This window comes from Drosophila sulfurigaster, chromosome 2L, assembly GCF_023558435.1.
Source record: "Drosophila sulfurigaster albostrigata strain 15112-1811.04 chromosome 2L, ASM2355843v2, whole genome shotgun sequence".
In the NCBI taxonomy this organism is placed as follows: Eukaryota; Metazoa; Arthropoda; class Insecta; order Diptera; family Drosophilidae; genus Drosophila; species Drosophila sulfurigaster.
Window position 1 is genome coordinate 6,994,772 of NC_084881.1, and position 16,109 is coordinate 7,010,880.

General features: G+C 36.8%; 1 protein-coding gene across 1 annotated transcript in view; it reads right to left on the bottom strand.

The window, feature by feature from the left end:
• The window catches only part of LOC133834874 (uncharacterized), a 33,476-nt gene that overhangs the window by 12,176 nt on the left and 5,191 nt on the right, over positions 1–16,109 (bottom strand). Inside the window, 2 exon segments of the mRNA XM_062264640.1 lie at positions 13,263–13,327; positions 13,329–14,198. Coding sequence (XP_062120624.1) covers positions 13,263–13,327; positions 13,329–13,949 — 686 coding nt within the window. The 5' untranslated portion in view covers positions 13,950–14,198.

The following is a 16,109-nucleotide window of genomic DNA, read 5'->3' on the forward strand; positions in this document are numbered from 1 at the left end:
AGAGAGTGAGAGGGAGAGAAAGTGAGATAAATATCTGTAATATGTTTTGTAAACAAAATTGGTGACAGGCTACCGGAAATAAGTCGAATCGGGGCGCGAAAAGAAAAGAAATACAGAAGAGAATTGACTGCAGATAAGCCAAATTAATGTGCCACAAGGTTTTGCTCTCACACACACACATACACGTGGCAGCGTGTGTGTATTGGGGAGTTGGTAAATACGTAAACACGAACTACGTGCTCCAGATAGCGTTGTTAACAATGCGCCCTTAGCGACCATACACAACATGGGAATGAATCAAGTCTGGCAATCTATAAAACCGACGATCGCTCGGTAGGCCTGATATCGCAGCGATAAGAAATCGAAAGAAGCGCAATCTCGACATCTTTTGTAAAACCCAAAGACGTCAGCTGAAGCAATTAACTACCTTACAATATATATATTCTATAGTTGTATATATTTAATACCTCTGATGATGTTCGCTTTGGGGAGTGCCAAGATGATGTAGTTAGTTGGAAAGAACATTATCACCAACGATTAATTACATTTCTAACTTGCTTATAGCTAACTTGTGTCAGTCATCAAGCTGAAGAAACCATTAAGCATCTATTCGTGATTCTAATCAAATTCAACGGATGATCAAAATACTATTTACAATACGTATTTTTCCACTTAAGTGCTTATTGCAATCAATTATTAATCTCATTCTTCCATTCACATAGCCATTATTCATTTTATAATAAGAAGACGATTCATTGCTCCGATGTTCACGCAGGTTCTATATACAGTCTTTGTGTCTGAATAAATTATTAACAATTAAGTTAATGTGACACTTATAATCCTACCTATTCAGAACGCTTTATTTTTATCTTTATTTCTGGATAACGCAGTTCAAATAAATATCCATTCATGACAATGTGCAAAAGGGTCATAAGCGTTTATCTGGGATGATTAAGCAGCCACAACGAATGAATGAATAAGTGAATGAATGAATATAAGCTTATCTAAACTAATGCAACAGAGAAAAACAAAAGAGAACCCAACTGATTATCCGTTTCAATGGTTAAGCAATAATAATGGGTAGCATTTGAATGATCACAGTACGTAGTTCGTTGCTCTGACACTTATCCGTGAGTTATCCAAGTGCATAAGTCATTTGTAATAATACTATTTTTAATGCTTTTCGCGTATAGTTCACATGATTGCATCCGCGACTGATCAATTTACACGTTTTACATAAAAACGTTATTCAAAAGCAATTATTTTGTTGTTGTTGGCCTGGGGCCAAATCAAATGACGTTTCAACCGCTGACAGTCATGCATAACCCATTAAATACGTATAAAAAAATACCAGAGAATATTAAAAAGAACAAAAACTGCAAGTGCATAAATGATTTCATTGACCCACGCGCGAGTGCCTTACAAATGACTAATAAACAATTTCCGAATGCAATTAAGCAAGAGACAAATGTACAATGAACTTTAAATGACGCCGCCGATGAGGGAGAAATGATGTAGCTGATGTTGCATGTCAGAAAGTGACAGATATACCGTACATATAGTGGCTCAAGCAGAGTAAACAATAGGCGCCTAAACAAATCACTGAGCATACATTAGCATTTAACAGTTTGTAAATTAAATCACACAACAGTCACACACACACACACACGCGCAGTGAGCAAAAAAATATTTGCATACAAATCTGCAAAACAACATGCCGCTACACATGTCAAATAGCGCTGAGCTTTGGTCTGTCTGTCTATGTGAATGAAGATTAATCAGCAGACAGCTATGCCAAGCAGCTATTGTCCGCGATTACTCGACTACTCGATGCCCTGTTGCTAAGGCAGCCCAAATGACAATCATTTATTATAAGCCCATTATATGCTAATAGAGAGCACTTCTAAAAGAATCTTGACCGATATATGTACATATGGTAAGATACTTTAATTTAAGCTCATCATTTGATCTAAGCTCATCTACATTCACTTTCTGTTATCATCCCATTAAGACAGCCTCTTAATTCATTCGCTTGGCTGCAGGGTACAAAGAACAGTCGCCGCCTCGTATAAACAAAAAAATTAACAAGAGGTGTGTTAGATTTGTTTGTACAACACTCGTGGCGCCCTGGCTACAGAGATACTACAGAGCTACAGGTAGTCAGTCAGCTTGGTCAGTTCGCAGTTCCCAGCCAGGTTGGTTGCAGCTGCTCGACGACGACGACGACGACGACGCGACGCCGACGCTGCCGTCGATGCCGACGACGACTCGTTTCAATAAAGTATCAACACACGCACACACATACACTCGCAAAGGAATAATCGATGATGAGGTCATAACTAATAATAAAAATGACGCCGCTCTGCGCTCAACGCTTAGAGAGCAACAACGAGCAAAGCACATGGCAAAAGCTATAAGAGCAAAGAGCATTGAGCGCACAACAAAAAACTTGAGGAAATAACTCAAAGAACTTTGTTAAGCTCTCTCTCACACGCGCTCTCTCTGTGACTCTCTCTTTAGTTCTTGGATCCGTGCTCCCAATCTGCTGTGGTGCACTCACGCTCTCTGAACAGCTGTTTTTGTGGTGGGCCTGTTTTCAGGCCAAACAAAGATTTTTAGCACCTTTGCTTAGGACCGCCTCATTTATTTATATATATTTATTTAATAATTGTCGCTACCTTCTTATCGTTATCAAATTGAGCAGGCATCAATACTTGAATGAAATTGACTTGACGTCATTTTCAATGCTCTTTGAACTTTGAAGTTTTTTATCGCATATCTCACAATCTTATGCTCCACACTCACACTCTCAGCGAGTGACAGACCCGGCGGCCTATTTACCTGACACAACCGTTTGACGATAAATCAATCATTTAATACCTTAATGGGAAGTTACGAAAATCCGTTGACGCTTACGTTAACTTGGACAAGAACGAATGGAATTTTATCTATGATATATGTGACCTGTGTCAGATTGACAATTTCTAAGTTTTAGGTTAAAAGTTCAATCGAATAATAGTTAACTAAAAGAATTGAAATGGAGAAACATAATGTGAAGAGAATATTATTTAGCTAAATTCTTAATATGAGAAATATGTTTTATTATCTCTACACTAATAAATCAAAGTACAAGTACTGCAAATTCTATCATGATTAATATCTAATCTGGTGAGAAAGAAATCTGGGAATGCCCTCAGCTCATAAATATCTAGCAGTAAATGATTACCCACAATCGCTTAATCAAATACGCTTGTAGCTTTCAAGTTAACAATACTCCAGCTACTCTCGCTGAAGTGAGTTTGGAAGAAGAAACCCTACCCCAAGCACATTGGCCATATCTGCTTAATTGGTTGTTTATTTATAACGTCGTTTTAATGCCAATCTCTTTCTCTCTCTCCCCACTTCATCGTGGTCTTCTTCGGTGTTTCGTCTAGCGGCGTTAGATACTATTTATAGACATCAAAACACGGTCCTCACTTCCCAACTTGGGGGGGTACTTGGATGGTTGGTTGAAGCTTTCACAAGACATGGAACTGAACTGACACGATAGAGATACCATAGCTTTGTGGTTTCAACATCGCGTCATCGTGCTGAGCGATGACTATCGCCTCATCATCATTATGATGGTCATCATTGTGTTGTCTGTGGCAAGTTTAGACCATCGTTGTGGTTAGAATGTCGTTGTCCTATAACCTTTTTGGCTATTTGTTGGCATTTGTGGTGCAAAAGTTTAAAAGTGACATCAACATTTATTTTAAGTTACATGCATAATTCTCTTTCACTCTTTTAACAAATTTGCCACGTTTCTGTTTCTGTTTCTGTTTTTGTTGCTCGTCTGTATTTTTGGGTTTCTTTTTCTTATTCGCTGCCCATTTTTGTATTTATTTGTGTGCCAAAATTGTAGCGTTGCTATGATATCACTTGGAAGTAATTTATATTGTGGTTGCTTTGTTTTTTGTTTTGTTTTCAAAGCAAACATATGGGTAACGCATATTTGTGAATATTGTTTAAAGTTCCATCAAGGTAAGAGTGCTACTTATTTGTTTTATGATTCGATTCCCATTCAATTGCTCCCTCTCCTCCCTCCCTCCACTTTGCTTGCCAAACACAGCCATTACAATTCGACCTATAGACAGGGCTATATAATCTAATCTAAACAATGTTCAAAGTGTTGAGCTTTTTTTTTTGTTTTTTTTTTTTATTTTTTGTGTCAGCTGGTCACTTGTTGCTTGTCGTCCCGCCATTTTTGGATTCCACACACTCGACCTTCATGTTGCCTATAGAAATGCTTTGTTTGATTTGTTACTATTTTCATTTCTAATAATCAAACCACTGCGTTTGGTCAGTGTGTTCCAGGAAGCAATTGTTTGTATGGGAACCGAATGAAAATGAGGCGCCAACGATTCATGGAAAGTCGCTGAACCCAACACAAATGGTTCCATCTGAACCAAAAACATTTATGCTGTCCAAACACAAACATTTTCAGCACGAATTTCTATGTAAAAATGTTTGGAATATGTAAATAAATGCAATGGATTTTTAGCTAAAGAAATGGGTTCCCCAAAGATTTAATTGGAAGTCACAAATCTGAGCAATTCTACGAATTCTCTGTTTATAAACAGAACAATTGAGATTCTAATCTTCATGAATGAATTTCAGGCAATCATATGCAAATTAATAATTATGAAATGTGGCTTTTAATCCAAAAGCAGCTTTTCGGCTTTTAATAGGAAACAATTTATTTTATATTGTTATAAAATTTCAATAGTGAACTGTAGTATTTCTAGCACTCAATATTGTTACACAAATTTGAGGAATTTAATTGCAAAATAATTACAATTAAATTGTTGAAATATATCAAAGTTGTTGGACAAGTGGCACGTGCGAAAAAGTTTCCTTAAGAAAGCAATTCAATAATGATCGATTGGTATTTAACTGATTTTTCTTTTGTTAACTAAACAGGTACAAATGGGCGGAATGATTGATAAAAGAGTGTGTGGGCAATTACCTGAGGCGATAAATAAACAATGAGAATACTCCTCAAGAATGCAAGATTGCTCAGGTAGTTGGTAGTATTTGGTGATATCACGAATTGCACTAAATATTTAAGCTCTGGATTCATAAAATACAATTCGGGTTATCAATTTCCGTCGGGGACAGGATACGCGACCGAAAACCGAACTGAACCGCAAGTTATTTGTAGAGAGAGGGAGAGACAAGAACCGCACTTTAGAGGCGCACACGGTCAACTGAACAACTATTAAATGTGATTGCAGTGCTTTTCCCCCCGAGTATCGGGAAGTCTCGGTCTCAGCACCACAACAGCAACAACAACAACAACAACAGCATGTAAAATTTGCTCAATGAAAATGCCGATTAAAGTAAGTTGAAGTGAACTTTTTTTTTTGTATTTTTATGGCTCACGAATTTTGATGTCATGGCACATGGATTATACTTTGATATTAATAGGCATTACATGGCTTGGGTGTTTGACTATGATGAGGATGAGGTAGGGAGAGGGAGAGGGAGAGGGAACGCTTCGTTTATTTAATATTGTGTTAAATTACTAATTAAGCGAGCCACTCAAGCGCACAGAGAGTTCTCAGTATCGGTATCGGTGTCGCTCTCGTTCGCTTCTGTGTTCTCTTCTCTCCACTCTCCTCTCTCTAATGTTACGGACTGTTGGCATTGATGATGTCATGAATTATCGTTTTCTGATTGAAAGTATCGATAGCAAGCGACGCGTCCGACAGACTTTCCGACTGTTCCAGCGTCGGTTCAGAACAAAGCAACCCCCGTCAAACCCACAGTGTGTGTCTGTCACACGCTCAGAAAAAAAAATGAAGTTGTCATCGCCACTTTTGGACGCTGTCGTCGTTACTTATTACTCCCCCTCCCCCTGTCTCTGTCCCTGCCCCATTAGAGCATGCAACATGGCGGAGGGGCTGTCAATTTCGATTTTAAAGCACGCCATAGGCTCGACAGACTTTGTCTGCGTCTAGTTATGAGGTCAACATTTCAAAAATAAATAGGTTACATATGCCACAGACCCCAAAATGAGCATGTTCCGCTTAGCGCTAAGTGAATAGCGATTATACGAACGCGTGTGTGTGTGTGTCTGTGTGTGTGTGTGAGGGCATCGATGTTGGCCATATTCGTTGAAAGTTGGCTCTAATCTCCAGCAACAACAAAACCATCTAATTTGCGCAAGGTTAGTAAGTCAGTTTGTTGTGCAATTTACAAGTGTTTATACCCTGTAGTCAGTGGGGTAGATTCTTTTCGATACATAATGTAAGAAATTTAATTAAAGCAAAGCAGAGAAAAATACACTCATATCCCGCTTAGTGGCCACACTTTAGGTCTAAAAATTTATCGTTATGGGAAATTATGCTAAGTACGTTAGAATGTCAGTGGTAAAATGGCTTCAAATTCGAAGGCTGCACTTATAAAATAAAGTATACTCATATCTCGCTTAGTGGCCACATATGATTATGGGAAAATATGCTAAGTACGTAACTTGCAAGATTGCTATGCTAAGTAAGTAACTTGCAAGATTGTATATTTTAATAACAAAACCAAGTATACTCATATCTCGCTTAGTGGCCACATATTATTATGTGAAAATATGCTAAGTACATTAGAATGTCAGTGGTAAAATGGCTCCAAATTTGAAGGCTGCATTTATAAAACAAAGTAACTCATATCTCGCTTAGTGGCCACATATTATTATGAGAAAATATGCTAAGTTAGAATGTCAGAGGTAAAATGGCTCCAAATTCGAAGGGTGCACTTATAAAACCTTTGCAAGATTGTATAATTTTATAGCAAAACAGAATATACTCATATCTCGCTTAGTGGCCACTAACTAAACCCCATTTGACGCTAAGCAAAGCAACAGAGTTTTGCTAGCCTTTTTATTCAGAGCCTTGCTTGTGCATGAAGAATATGCCACTAAGCGAATTTTTGACTTAAATGCAGAGTGGCCGGTAAATGTAAATAAGACAATGCGAAGCGCCAATCGATGCTTTCATAACCACAAAGACATTCTGCTTCACTACAAACAAATAAAAATTATGATATAGGGTATTTTGTAGTCGATCATTTGAATTGCTTGCTTGCCTAATTGACTTGCTTTCCAGCCCGATACAGTAATGTCGATTGGCAATGCAAATCAGTGAAATGCATGCGATGTGAGTCAGTTGGCATGGCTGCCATATGTTGTTGCATGCGGATCGATCATTTGTACTCTCTGAGGTCATTCGCAATCACTGCGGCGATTCAATTAAACGACCATTTGTCGGAGAGTGGAAGTTAACGAGGCAGGTGCGATTCGAGTGGATGTGGGTGTGACCACATCAAAAGTCTAGCTTGCGAAAGCTCTCAATGCAGCTCTACTGACTAATAAGGGCAAAGTCAAAAGCTTCGTAGCTGTGGCGGCAATGTCTTTGATTATTACATGGATAAGTCGCTGGCAGCATGATCATACACAATGAGATCATATCGATGAAGAAAGAAGAGTACAGTCATGAAGATTATTATCATTTTCATCATAATTTGATGGATTGATGGCTATGAATAATACCGGCGTAAAGGTCACAAATGACGAGCAGATCAAGAGTCATGCATTCCAGAATAATGTGGCCAACAATTATAAAGAAATTTCCACGCAAATTGTTCGACAAAATATTTTGATAGAAAGAATAAGTAGAAATAACTCGTGATACTCTTTAAATGCAGTATCGCAAATGTGTCAATCATAAAGTGCACAACAATGGCATCGGTTTAACTAAAACTGACAGCAGCCAAATACGCCTACACTCTAGAAACAAGAATTCGATACAGATATATAACGTATACGTAATATTCTTGGCGCTCACATGATTTAATGCGATCTTTTGTGTACGCATAATTTGTGTGTGTTTGTATGTGAGTAGATTTTTTTAATATGCATTAATATTATTTTGTTGAACACAACTTTTTACGATTGTGTTTGCTAATTTGCTTGTGCACATCATGAAGTAGCCTTAGCCTCAGTCTCTGCTTTTGTTTTTGTTTCTGTTGCTGTTTCAGCGCCAGCCTCGGCCCTCAATTTTCACACTTTCTTTCGACTTTGGCGAATCTATTTATAGAAGTGTAGAGGCAGCGCGTAAATAAAGCGAAACGCTCATAATTATAATGCAAAAAATTAGTTAAACAATATATTTGTTGCTTTTGTGTTTTCCGAATATGTGTTTATGTATACAGCAAAATGATGATCATGATGATGATGATGATGATGGCACTGAGCAACTCTTACGGTCAGGCCATGAGAATCCAAGTGCATTGAAGACAAGAGCATAAACAAAGACGGCCATGGGCGTTATGGAATGTTATGTGTTGTGTGCCAAAAATAGAGATAATAATGGTTGAATAAGACAGCTTTATGATATAGAGTGATACGATCCGATCAAGTATACACAACACACACACATTAAAAAGTATCAAGTATACACACACACCTAGTCATTATATGATTGCCAATTGCCAATATCAACTTGTTCATAAACGTTATAAAAACTTTTACCATAGCTCGCGTTTTGCTAATTTCTATTTGTGTGAGCGTGACGACAGCATTCAAGAACAACTTATAACTACTGCGTCGATACGACGGGGGCTCATCTATTGGCTATAACACAATGTGTACTGTGCTTTGCTGTGCTATCAAATTATTATTTGTCGAGCACTTTTGGTTTAAGGGGCGCCATTACATGTTAACCGGAAGCTTGGCCTTTGCATTACGTATACGCAATAAGTTGTGATATTGTTATATCGATGAAGGGCGACGATCGCTTGCTTTGGCCTCTATAATTAGTTGTGACGGGCTTTGGCTATTTTTAACACAAATTGCAGCTGCTAACACTTTTGTGCAGCTCGTTATTTATAAACGCTTAGCACAAATTCGCTGCCCATTGAGAATATCAGCCATAAACAACAACAACAACTATAATCGTTATTTGATATTTATTTATGTTGGTCTACTGATGTCTGCAGTTCTTTGCAGCTCAATTGTTTGCTACACGTTTCTCAATCAAATGAATAATAAGTACTAGAGAAGTGCACACTTTGTTTATTAATGCATTTTTCCACCACATCAATTATTATTTATTAGCCAACGTGCCGCATTTCCGCAATGAAAGCTTCTTTTGTTTTGTGTGTGAGAATGAAGTGGCAAGTAATTTGCTTAATCGATTCCACCAACCATTAACAATATTTAACAATAACACACAAGTTGCACACGACTTAACTCTTGTCTCTTCTTTTCTTCCTCTCGAATAGATTTTCTGATCAAATTGTGAACATTATGCCAACCTAATTTTAATACGCATACATTCGATATTTGAGCTGATATTCGCATGCTAATCAATTTGTTGATGCATTTGAAAAACAAGTTCGGGACAGATTTGAGATATATATTTGTCACGTCTTAATCAATATGTTCAACATGTGGTTAACTTATCCGTTTCGAACTGTTTATGCTAAGCATACACTGAAAAAACAAATACTAAGAATTTAGGTCTAAAAAGTGCGTCAAACCCAGGAAGATCCTGGGATCTCTTAAACTGCAACATTTTGACTAACTGAGCTATGAATGAAAGCAGATAAATCTAAATAATGTAATTATTGGAATTTCGATAGATTACAGAAATTTGTAAATCAACTATGTAGGTTTGATCTTATTTTGAGAATTAATCATTTTTCAAACTAATGTTCTTAGTTTCAAGAATTTGTTCTTAAAGTGGTCTCATTTTAAGTACTCAATTTTTAAGACAAATGTTCTTGAGTTTAGAAATTGATCTTTTTCAGACTGATCTAGAATGGATCATACGAATAGTAATTTAATCTATAGGCAATCTAAATAAAGTGGTCTCAGAAATTTGTAAATCTCGTGGTGAATTTGGCATCTTTCAGACTTAGTTTAAAGAATTTGTTCTTAAAGTGGTCTCATTTTAAGTACTCAATTTTTAAGACGAATGTTCTTGAGTTTAGAAATTCATCTTTTTTTCAGTGTACATGATCTAAGAATGGATCATACGAATAGTATGATTTAATCTATAAGCAATCTTATAATAGTCAAATTGCTGTTCATATGAGTTCTTGTGTTTTATGACTTTGCGAGGTGATATATAGTAATGAAGTGTCGTTAAACGAGCAAGTTTTGGTGTGAATTCATGTGTTAATCAATTTGTTGATGCTTGGACATCGTATGGGATTAATTATCTGATCTTATCCGCACACTAAATGCAGTCACGCCTTAAACAAAATAAGAAAAATAGAAAAAAAATACTATTATTTTTACTCTAACAAAGATAAATGCTGGACAATTAGCATAATGGCCCCAGTGTGGAGACTACTTAGAAAACATTGTTATTTTATGAAATTAATTATTATCGCCATTTGCAGTGGTCGTTACTTATGACTACTTATGACTACTATGCCATAATCGAGTTAAAAATAAAGCATAATATCACGACGGCGATAAATGCAACTCATATGTTAGTAGGATGCGGAGTAATAATACAATTATTATACATTTTGAATAGCAACAACAAATAATAATAAAATAGTTGATAAAACAATTGGCAAAAGAATGCGGCAAATATTGTTAAATTGAAGTGCCTCTGATAAACTCATAAAAAAAAGTATATTTGTATGAACGAGCGAATATCACGAGACAATCGAGAATCAAGAGTCAAGAGTCGAGAGTCGAGAGCCGGTCAATGCGTGATTTATTGATGCATGAATGAAATGAACAAAACTGAATTGAAGTACCGCCGCAGAGACAATGACCGTTGTGACTGCACAAATTGAATTAAGGCGACATAAAAAATACACACAGAGACTGAGACAGAGACAAAAAGACAATAACGCAACTCTTTTAATTTAGCATTGTGGACCATAACTTTTAATAGCTGTAGCCACTGTGATTTATGAGTTTAAATTAGCTGAGTTGACGACGAGACAAACGACAATGAAAACAACAACAACAAACAATTTCCCAAACATTTGGCACATTCAACTCAGCTTTGGGTGCGCCCTTTGACTAAGCTGCATTCGGACAAATATCGTTGAAATAAACGTATCTCTTTTAGCAAATGAATAACACGTGTTCAGCTGCAAGAAGGTCAAACGAATCACGAATCAAGTCCAAGACTCAAATTCAATTGGCCAACACAAAGACCAATAAAACAAAAGCTGTGAAATCGTTAAACAAAAAAAAATCATTTCAATTATTGGCGATTTAATACCCTTTCCTATTTGAACTCATTTCTGCTGATGCTCTCGACATTAAGGTAATAGTTTATACAGCAAACTTCACATTTAAAGTGAATAAAGTTTGAGAGGTTTTCAAAGTGAGATCAGCAGCTAATTTAGCTGCCAACAAGAATTGTGTCGGGTATAAAAAAGTCGTGTATTGACATCTCGAAGTGGTTGATCAATTGCTCGAGCCGCGGGCAACAATAAATATGTTATGAAAATGACAATTTGTCGGCTGACTTATGACTTTATTATATGCAAATTGAGACAAAACAAAAAATCTAATAAATAAACACACACACACACAGAGACAGACATGCATCGTGGCGTGTGTTTACAGCGCTTGACATTTTTATACATTGATATTGTTGTTAATTTCAATTCAATTTATTTTGGCAAATAAAATAAAAATAAACAAAATATGTCCTATACCAATATACATATTTATAAGTATATGCAACGCACGCGCTGCCCGCGCAAAAAGAAAAAAAAAAAGCAAAAAAAAAAGTCAGCGAGATCAAGTTCATTGAATTTTCACATTGGCCGAGGCGGAGACAAAATGTCTTTGCACTGTGTGAAAAAATAAAAGCAGCATTCGCCTTGCCGTTTAATTGAATATTTTTAGTGTGCTCTGTGCGAGAGAGAGAGAGAGAGGGAGAATCGCACACAGACTTATTTGTATTGTAGGTATAGAATATATATAAATTTTAAAATAACGATGACAAAATCGCCCGCTGTATTTTTGTGCAACGCCAAAGAACGAAGCACACACAAAGCACAGCAAACAAATAAGACCGATCCGCTAACCATAATCAACAATTTATTGTGCAGGGGCAATGAGAATCGAGAATGAGAATGAGACTGAGAATCAGGGGGCATTCGCCCAGGAAGGAGGCAAGCAATTAGATTAGAGGCGTGGCCAAGTTTTGAAGCGTTGCCGCCCTCAACTGAATGTGATTAATCAGCTTTATGTCAAGCATATTAAGCTAACAAATTCCCCAAAGTGACACCACAGACAGACAGACAGACTATGGCAATTATTTTCAAAATAATCCGATGTAAATATTTATATGAGATTAATAACGTGTTGTTCCCAGCGATAGAGATAAATGCCAGATTAGAAAGGATGTCGACATAAATTATTGTGCATTAAGGAAATTAAATGAGTTCTCATTACGATTGTCAACAGTTTAAAGTGTTTACGAATTCTCAAGATTAATTTAATTAAAATATATAGCATATTCTTTCTTTTATTCTATTATGAATCCTTTTTTGGCTTTCATTTGTTCAACCTTTGCAGCCCATTTAGATTTATTGTGGCAATTTTCCCTCAACAAAGAAAAGATTATCCATTATGAGTCGCAAGGTTTTTCGGTTTTGTGTAGTTCATTCATAGAATGTGACGCAATACAAATGAAATTTGAAAGCAAATAAATTAAGCTAACGGTTTATAAATATTTATATTCGATTTGCGATTATTCCGATCGATATTGTGACCTTGGCCAATTGAAGAGTGTTTGACTTGTGGAAATGAATGAAAATTGTATGCAAGTAAAATGTTTATCTCATACTAAAAATTCTCATGGCTTCAATAGATAAAAGCGGCATTTATTTGGATTCAAGTGCAATCGCTGTGGGTGTGTCGGATGAGTTTTCTGTCCATATGAAGTACATAAAATTGTTGGATAAACAGACTAGAGGTGAACTAATCTTTGGCAGATATAAATCAAAAAAAAAAAAGTTGCGGTTGCCTAAAGGGAAATTTCCTAAGCAGTAATTTTAATCGTTGTACGATGTAAAGATACATTTGAGTTTAAGAAGATTAGTTACAAGATTGTTAATGTTCTCTCTGAGAAAAAGACTCTTGATTAGTTGTACTTTTTATTGCATATTGCTAAGGTTAGACAATTCACAGTTCACCAACAAAAAAAAGAGAAAAACAAATAAAAATCAAATCATAAACATACCCAAAAAACATTTGCGTTATTTGCGCTGGCGTCTGGCAGATATTGTGGACATTGAGAGTGCGGGGGGCGGGCGTACAACATGCTCGCACTGTTGCTCAACAGACCCGGCAGTCCAACCTCCGCCAGTATGGCCGAGGTGGAGTTGCTTCTCAGCGTGGTGTAGCCGCGATACTGCGAGCTTGAGTTGCTGGCCGAGTTAGTGTTTGAGCCATTGCCAACATTGGCAACAGTTGCTGACGCTGAGCAGGCTGAAGCTGCCTTCGATCGAAGCTCCACAGCTGTTGTGGTCTCCTCCAGTGTCTCCACAATCGCATCATCGGCATCGCCATCAGCATCCAGTTGCATGGCTTGTTGGTTGCTGCAATTGTTTTTACTTGAAGAAGTTGTTGTTGCTGCTTTTGCTGTGGTTACTGGCGTCGCTTTTGTTGGGCTGCGCAGTTTGAAGAAACCGTTGCTGCTGTTATTGTTATTATTGTTGCGATTGCTGTTGATGATGTTTAGTATCTTGGCACGATTATGCATTTTGTTGTTGTTACTCATATTGTTGTTGTTGTTGTTGCTGCTGCTATTGCCAATCGTTTGAGTTGATATCGAGCTGTTGTTGCTGCTGCCGTTGTTGTTGCTGCTGTTGTAACGCTGTTGCAGACGCATTTTGGCCAATTTACTTTTGCTGCTGCTGCTGCTCATCGAACAATGTTTGAATATCTGTTGAATTTTGTGTTTGTCGCTTCGTCATGTGCAAATTTTGTGGCTTACATTTCTCAACACAGCACAGCTAATATTATAAATTAGCATAACTTGTCTCGTTTTTGTTTTTGGTTTTTGGTTTTCCGTTTTCGCGCTATTGTTTTATATTTATTTTTTTGTTGGTGGGTTCGTTTTTGCTTTAACTCGCCGGCGACAACATTTCACAGACGCAGCAGCTTTCACTTTCAACTAAAGAATTTATGTGCCCAAAAGAAAATAAACAGTTGATTTTTGTTGTTTTTTTTTTGTTTTTGTGAGGTTGAAAATAACATATAAGAAAGCAATGCAATGCATAAAAAAAGTTGTTAATATTTCAAAAACGTTTTCGAAATTAGATTTTGTCACTTTTTATCACGCATAAAACAGATTTTCGAATATAGAGATGTATATATTTTTTTCGGGCTGTTTTTCATTTATTGCCAACTGAGGGAGAGGGGGGCAGTCAGGAGGGCACACGCCAGCGCAATTTATTCATAGGTATGCGCGTATATTTTTATAAAATTAGAAATGATTTTTTTTTGTTGTATAGTACATGTATATGTGCATATGTATGTGTGTTTATGTGTGCAATACACGATACGAACGGAAGTGAGCGAATACAAAATACAAAATACAATAACAATACACAAAAGCTCCCGCCACACACGGCGAATGCACAACGTTGTGAACGCGTCGAGCCAACGAAGGCGAATGATTTGCCAAGCACAACAAAGCGCGCAGAAGTACTCGGCTCAACGAATACGAATACGAAAAGAGAGCACGCACGTGTGCCTCTCTCTCTATCTCTCTCTCTATCTCTCTCTGACTTTCGCTCTCCCACGCTCGCTCACTCTTTCCGTGTGTGTGGCTCTCTCTTTGAACGCTCGTTCGCTGGCTCTCTCGAGCAGCAAACGCAACGTGTTTTATTTTATTTGATTTTATTTCTTTCAAAACAAACATTCAATCAAACGCTGTCCATCTCTCTGCCGTTGAAATACCTCTCAACGTCTGTATGTATGTATGTATGTAGCTTCAGTTGTAGGGTGCGTGGGCGGGCAGCTTTCGATAGTCAAAAAATGAACGACTGAACGATCGATCCATCGATGGAACGAATGGTTTTTTATAGCAACAATCAAAATACTTATGTATACTACTCGTAATTTGTACAATTTGGACGCAACACACAATGGCCACATATCGTTAATGTTATGGTCATCGGAAATCAAATTAGAAGTTTAAAAACGCATTCTATGGACATCATTAACATTAACCATATGAGGCTCATGATCAAAATCATTGCGGTTGTGAATAAAACTATCAATAAACTGTGAGCAAATCATTTTTCAAAATGCCACTAAACCAGTTGAGCATCTATCCTGTTTTACTATGGAATTGAACACAATAAGTTACTTAAACTACATTTTTATTTTGAAAATTCTGCTGTAAATTCATTATTTTTCAATGTTAACCTATTTATTATTTTCTTAGTTGATCTAAAATTGGTTTAATTCAAAATTGAAGATTCACTACTCCTATAAGGAATAAGGACTGTTTATTCAACTTTAATAGTTATATTTACATGTATTCTTTACTCTTTATCACACTCTAAATATAATTTTTATTTATCTTTATTTTAATTTTTATTGAAAAAATTGTGGCTTCCAAGTTAATCATCTTTTGCGGCGGAAATCCTAAAGTTTTTACCATGGTGCGCGACTTTCTCTTTTATGTGTGCTTCAAACAAAATAATATGGCTTTTGTTTTTCTCATCCGAAATGCAAATTGCAGACAATGAAAGTTATTGAAATGATGAGTTTTTTGTGCTTGGGGGTGCTTTGGACTTTACTATGACTAACTCATGGAGCTGCTCCTAATTACACATTATTTTGATTAGTCACTGGCATTTTAGATTGGACAAAATTCGTAGTTGGGCCCAAATGTGACTAACAATCGGGACAGGCAGATAAGTTACGCCGATAAGGTCGAAAAAAAAACTGGTTGGTCGGAGTGTTGAACAGTAACAGAAATTAGTAACAACTGGCTCCGAGGTGCTCCTTAAATAGGACCAAACAGGTAAATGAGTTCTGACTTATTTCCAAGGTATTTCCGTGCTAAAAAACA